The sequence below is a fragment of the Ascidia mentula genome, chromosome 6 (assembly GCF_947561715.1).
Source record: "Ascidia mentula chromosome 6, kaAscMent1.1, whole genome shotgun sequence".
Taxonomy (NCBI): domain Eukaryota; kingdom Metazoa; phylum Chordata; class Ascidiacea; order Phlebobranchia; family Ascidiidae; genus Ascidia; species Ascidia mentula.
In genome coordinates this window covers 11,758,756-11,765,228 of record NC_138571.1, presented here as the reverse complement: position 1 = coordinate 11,765,228, position 6,473 = coordinate 11,758,756, and the positions used below count along the sequence as shown (strand labels likewise).

The 6,473-nt window shown below is 38.9% G+C and overlaps 1 protein-coding gene across 2 annotated transcripts; it reads right to left on the bottom strand.

Moving 5' to 3' along the window:
• Positions 1-736: 736 nt before the first annotated feature.
• On the bottom strand, positions 737-6,315 carry LOC145906210 (solute carrier family 22 member 6-B-like). 2 transcript variants are annotated; one of them, XM_082993634.1, is made up of 12 exons: positions 6,122-6,315; positions 5,813-5,904; positions 5,585-5,666; positions 5,160-5,329; positions 4,236-4,387; positions 3,648-3,816; positions 3,321-3,443; positions 3,103-3,264; positions 2,782-2,996; positions 2,334-2,442; positions 2,085-2,215; positions 737-1,695 (listed from the first exon to the last, which is right to left on the bottom strand). In XM_082993634.1, the coding sequence occupies exons 1-12, from the start codon at positions 6,287-6,289 to the stop codon at positions 1,568-1,570; spliced, it is 1,701 nt and encodes a 566-aa protein (XP_082849760.1). In that variant the 5' UTR covers positions 6,290-6,315; the 3' UTR covers positions 737-1,567. The 2 variants fall into 2 exon arrangements, with proteins under 2 accessions (XP_082849760.1, XP_082849759.1); XM_082993633.1 differs by having other exon boundaries at positions 5,819-5,904.
• Positions 6,316-6,473: the final 158 nt, after the last annotated feature.

The window sequence follows — 6,473 nt, the reverse complement described above, 5'->3', positions numbered from 1 at the left end:
AGTGTAGACTAGTGCGCCTGCTAGTGTAAAAACTATAGCACAGTGCCACTCAACAGCTGCACTGATGAGCTTTGTAATTAGGTTAGTTTTTGTAGTTACTGTTGATTTTAGTTATCGTTGAATTTCGCATAGCATCTACGGCCGAATTGGTTAAAGTTTGATTTCTTTCGATAGTGGTATGGTATAAGATTTTTTTTTTGCGAAAGAAGAGCTTGCGACTCTGTTTGTACGAACATTTACCGCACCACCCCTAACCTGTGCTCATATTGGGGGGTATTGGGTTTAACTGTATTCGGCTCGTACAGCGGCGGCTTGATGTGCTTTTAGACAAGTTAACAAAGATAAATCGATATTTTTTTATGTTTTCAAAATATAAATTCATATTTCTGTACTTGTCTGTTCGATTTTTTCAGATATTTTAACATCGTTTGTAAGGGTTAAACGCGTAGAATGCTCTGCTTTAAAATATTTGCCAGCGAAAATCAAATTCTTTTTTTGTGCAAAATTGTCTCTATATCTGTTCGCAGCGATGGCTCGTTAAAATTTAGATGGTGGTTAAGGGTTGAATAATGGTTACACCAAACTTTCAAGTTCTGACATAAAATTAACCTCTTGCATTGATTTAGTGCATTGTCCTTTGCGTTCATTGGCACTACAAGTCCATTGGATGTATCATTCCACTTTTCTCCACAAAATACGACTATTTAATTTCGACAGCACTGTAATATACGGTCGTGTTAGTATTTTATGTCCACATCAATAATTTCGTGTTAAAAGATACTCAAGAATTGCTGGATACATGCGTTTTGTGCATTGAGTAGGCCACAAACGGAAAAAGGAAAATGTTTCCAAACCTCATGGCATATTTGATAAGAAGAAAACAACAACAAAGCCTTTTAGAACATACTACGTACAAAATGTTGAAGCTGCTGCACTACTGACCTAAGACAGATACGAAAAACACTCCAAGAGGCCATTTGAGGTAGAAATGTGTTGGTTTACTGCCTCAGTGGTTTGGCAAAATATCTTTTATCATATACCATGTTCTGTGGAACTGCGAAAAGGAAGTGTACAGACAAGTTAAAATCGCTGCGGCAATCGTATGTAACAGTTTTGCTACGTATTATTGATTCAATCATATGAACCTTGCTGGTCCACTGCTTTTGTGAGAGACTGACAAGTAAACCCTCATGTCCAACAGTGACCACCTCTTCGTGCGTTTTTCCTTTTTTTCTTTCTTGTTTTTAGCACCGTTACCGTATTTTACTTGTCACGCCGTTTGCTGCACCTGATGAAGCGAGGTCAAGCTCGCAAAAGCTCGTGCTAATAACGTCGTGTACTAGACAGTCTCTGCTAAAAAAGCAGTGCACCAGCAAGCTTTATAGGCATAGACCACGGCGAATTGAAGTAAATGATTCAATTATGTACAGCAAGCTGACAAGGAAGGACAAAGCAAATGAGATTAAACACATCTTTTAGTTCGTGAATTGTGCATTAATTGAAGTTACTTCTTCATTATGATAAAGTTCTCAACGACATTGTGATCTGCTGTTTTTCTGTGCTATATTTAAGCTTCAGATTTTCTGCACAACCGTAGCAAAGGTCCGGGGTTTTCCCTCATGTAGGAACTGGCATCTTCTATGGTTTCACTCATTTTTGCTTTGCGAGTTTCCGGCAAACAGAGGATCAAGATACCTGTAAAAAAAGATCAACAATCAACGGAGGTGCGATCTGGGAAGACTTGCATGTAGTTGTTAAAGGATTTTCTCCTCAAAATAAACTATTCACGTTGGTTTCGCTCACAAACGCTAGTTGTCTAGATGGTGGAGTTGTGTTTGCAACGAACAGGCGTGTATCAAATTTTGTTAACACGCGGCCAACTTGTGATCAAATCTCGAAAGTATGAAAGTAATTTCCCTGGCGAGCTTCCAAAAGTGGTGAAGTTAAGTATTAGTAGACTTGTATCAATTTGACATGCTTTGAACAAACGAGAGTTAAACAAAAATTTTTGGATTTTTAAAGTTTAAGTATACTTCAACGCGACATTACATGTCTGTACGAAAAGAAAATTTGGGCTTAGCTACCTGCTAGAATGGTGATAAGCCCAAACAGAATGTTGGGTAAGGTGGGATAGATGGATTCTGTCATGGCAATAGCGGGAGCGACAACCGCACCAACTCTGGCAAGAGAATTTCCGTAGTTGACAGCAGTGGACCTAATTTAAAGGAAGTTCATTTAATTAATAATTACTTGTACTTGTAACGTTTAAACGTGCGGTTATTGTGTTTGGTAGCAAGAAAAACATGTTACACGGCACTACAAACGTTCTTGACCTTATCACAGTCGGGTAAATTTCAACCGTTAACAGGAACATAGTGGAGAAAGGTATCATTGAAAACATTCTCCCGAATAGAAACATCGTGACTTGTAGGATTTGGTATTCTGAAATAAATGGTAAAGGTTTTCCGCGGTTATCCGGGTTGTCTTTAATACACTTTATTCCGTGACAACCCATAATACGCAATTCCCAAGAAACCGTTCATATAAAATATTGCATGTCGTAACTGGTATATTGCTAATAGACCTGGCACGGTCTTCAGTTTCACCTATGTAAGAACAGAAAATACACACAATTAAATAAATCAAAAATAATCTGTGTGCCTAATAACTTTGTACTGAAGGAAAAAAACAAACAGAATAAGATGCATAAACAGATATCCTATTCTAAATATCGCCTAGAATTCATAAAACACAGATTTTTAACACCAAAAAAATATTTACCAACTGGGATGAAATACATCGGAACGCAAAAGACTCCGACAAGAATGAAACTAATCGAGATTACGAATCTTCGCCCGACCCTGTTGCACATGTAAATGGCTATTGGATATGCAGGAATTGCCATTGTGCTCATAATCAGAGTGGTTACGTAAATGTTTCCGCCCAAGTTGGCTACGTTTAAGGTGAGACCGTAGAAAGCACAAGATGTGGCGAACCTGAAAAAAAAGTTGCCTTGTGTTAGGAAACTTTCCCCTTCGAAGCAAAAATAACTAAAGTTTAGGATATCTCATAGAGTTGTGTCATCCCATGTTCCTTAATTACCATGTGTAAGTCAGTACGATGGTCGCTATTCGTAGTTCTGGGTCTCTTAAAGTGTCCATCATACCAAGATTCTTAACCTTGCTCTTTGTCGCCTCCTTGTGATTTTTATCAAGTAAACCTTCACCTGACGAAGCGGACGCACCGGTCAGCTTTTCACAAAACCTAAAGAAAATAGATTAGAATTTCTACAAATCCTACCTAATAAGAAAATGGTAGACCTGTTTACGAGGGCTTTCGCCTCCTCGTTGCATTTGTTTGTTTTGACAATTTTCCTCAAAGCTTCGGCCCCTTCAGATTTCCTTCCACGAGAAATAAGCCAGCGTGGGGATTCATTTAGAAACCTGAAAGTTTCAAATACTACATTTGAACGCTCGTAAAAACATCAGTATTCCAGATACGACACAGATCTCATGTAATGGTGATTTATGCGCTTGCCAAAATATACTTAATGGATACGCCATAGCAAAATACACGGACATTCCTGATGAATACTTTCCTCCTTTTTTTCAATTAAAGTAATCGCAACAATATCAGTTACTTCTTACCACCAGATGGCGATACAGAGCGTGTAACATGCGGTGAGAGCAAGCTGCAAAGTCACCCAGTCCCTCGCCAAGTAAGCAAATGGCACTAGGATCATGTTTCCGATGGAAAAACCGAAGCTTCCGATTTCGACTACCACTGCACGGCGATTGGGGATAACTGTTTCGGCAGCTGGAAACCATGAAAATATTGTTTGCATTTTCGTTAAACCATGAACCTTTTTGTTAAGGGTTTGTTTAGTCTTTCAACAGCACGCTTTGCTGCAAACTATTTATCGTGTTTCTTTTGAATTTTATTTGGATTTAAAAACCTACATTAAAATTATTTACTGCAACTGTTGAGCCACAGAAGCATTCAAAAACTAAGCTGTGGAGTCAATAACATGTTCATTCCTTTTTATGTACGTTTTAAATGAGACGCAGACCGGGCCACTGTTTCTGTCCATTACGTCTCATCAGTGTAGTTTGCAAACTCACTTAAAGCGGGTATTTTGAGATATTAAAATTGCACAACTCCTAAACAGTTACTAACACCAAAAATCGTGAGTCCAATGTTATTACTAGTATTTACAAAGGCCCCGTTTTGCTCACCAAGCACGTAAACTGTGGGTGCATGGAAGCAGAAAAACCCGACCAATCCTCTCAGTATGGCGTAAGCAACAAACGACTTCACGAAAGCAATTGCAATCGAAACAACCAAGGCACCAACGGTCATCACAATCACCACCACTCTTCTTCCAACACTGCGCGACAAAATTGGTGTATTTCAGAGTTAAAAGTGAAAAAAAAACCTTATCGAATCAAAAGAAATTAATCATTGTCAGCTATACTATATCGTTTACGAGCACAGTGCTCATTGGATCCGGGAGTCAGGCGATTTCCTTACGGGGAATCACCATTCCCTAATTTTTTCTGGTTGTTGAAATAAGTGAAACATCAAACTTACATTGTGGGAGGGGTAATGTGGAATTCATAGTCATGCGTCAGAAAGTATTCCAAGAAAAAAATAAATTTGTTTTTCAGGTATAACAAAGGTACTTTTCTGGTTTGTTTTGAAATTCTTGGGTAAATGGTAAAATAGGGTTTAAATGCAAAGTTGCAGACAGGGTGTGTACACGCACTGTTTCGACCTGTAAGGTCTCATCAGTGCAGCTGTTGAGTGGCACTGTGCTAGCCTTTACACTAGCAGGCACACTAGTATCCACTTTGTGGTACCTTGCGGTCAACGTCGATCTGCAGGGTACCCTATGCTGGGTACCGAACAACAGAGACGACGAACCACTGTGGAGCGCATATAGTAAATGCATAGTAAAGAAGCGGTTTGGTCATTTTTAAAGCACTTCTGGCAGAACAAGTGTTTTTGAATTGACTGAACATTATGCTTGGCAGCGTCAGTAATAAAATGTGCATCTTCCGTTCAAAGCGAAAATATATCAACATGCGTGTAAACTGAATTAGGTAAAACCTGCATTCCTCAAAATTAAAATCGGCAAAATTTCCACAGTTCCAACCCACCGGTCCGATGCCTTTCCGAAAGTCAATCCAGCGAAAAACACCCCCAGCATGAAGACCGACTGCAACAAGTACTTGTACCAAGACCTCTCGCAAACCATGTCAAAATCCTCGACTATTGATGTAGAAACCGTACCGTCGCTCGCGAACGTGTGTTCATGGCATGCTTCGGTCTGCAGAACAAATATTGGCAAAAGTGCCGAACGTTGATGGATTTAGTCTAATTCGACAAGCGACATGCCCCACTTTCAAACGTCCTTTAAGGGGTCGGGTAAAGACAGAGAGGGTTTGATGCAATATTAAGTGTTTTCCTAATGTTTATACGAAAAACAATTTATTTGGAAATCTAGAAATTAGTTGGAGTCACGCAGAATTTTTGTCATGTTCGCAAACAAGCATACATTAAAATGTTATTCAGTAATACGAACCTGTCGACCAGAAGTTTCCATTGTGGTAGAGTTACTTATCCACAGACAGATGTCAGTTGTGTTGTTTATGTCAAGTATGTAACTAAAACAGACAAAAAACTATCCCGGTAAAAGAAAATTTGTCACTTTAAATGCGAAAATCAACTCGTTGGTTGTAAATTTCCAGTGCGGGAATATAAAATGCACGAAGCATCAATAGATTAAGTTTGCTTTTGAAGCGAAAACAACTCTAACCGTTTGCATTGATTCAATGTATTCCCCTTTCCGTCTGAGGGCACGAATAGATTACTGGAGGTGTCGTTCCAATTTTCTCCACACAACTAAACATACAAAAGTTTTTCAAAACTAAACTATTATTGTTTGTCAATTACTTGAGGTATTACAAATGTTCAAATAATAATGCGATGTTTTAATAAAAGTGAAACAAAAAAGTTGCATTCCATTTTATGCGGTAAACTTTCCTATGTTGGAACAAAACCGAAGCAATGCACATAAACATGTTGAACACATTTATCCCATATTCCACCTAACGCGCACCTTTTCTGCTGCAGCCAACTGCTTACACTTGTAGGGCATTGGGTATGCGATGAAAATGGACGAGAGAACGTGCATTGCCGCCAATCCCATCAACGACATGGCAAAAAGCATATTTGTGATCTGGTATCTTCCCCAACCAATGTGTGGCAACAAGTCGTCGAAAGTCATGATGTTCCTAATGTCAACAATACTCAACCACCTTCAAAATAAAACATCTCTGCAATTTAGTCATTTTAGAGTTTCCTTTTACCATTTGCGATCGTTTGGGTTTACGTTGGTTTCGAAACATTACTGTGTGTGCGAATTGTCGCTTAATGAAATATTGGCACTTAAAATAGAACAGTAAGTCCAA

What these genes read in the sequence shown, in the direction of transcription:
- LOC145906210 (XM_082993634.1), bottom strand. Translation starts at nt 6,289, where the DNA reads ATGACTTTCGACGACTTGTTGCCACACATTGGTTGGGGAAGATACCAG. An exon ending in AGTTGGCTGCAGCAGAAAAG is followed by an intron (nt 5,905 to 6,121) that starts GTGCGCGTTAGG and finishes TTGTATGTTTAG; the next exon opens with TTGTGTGGAGAAAATTGGAA. An exon ending in ATCGTACTGACTTACACATG is followed by an intron (nt 2,997 to 3,102) that starts GTAATTAAGGAA and finishes CTTTTTTTTCAG; the next exon opens with GTTCGCCACATCTTGTGCTT.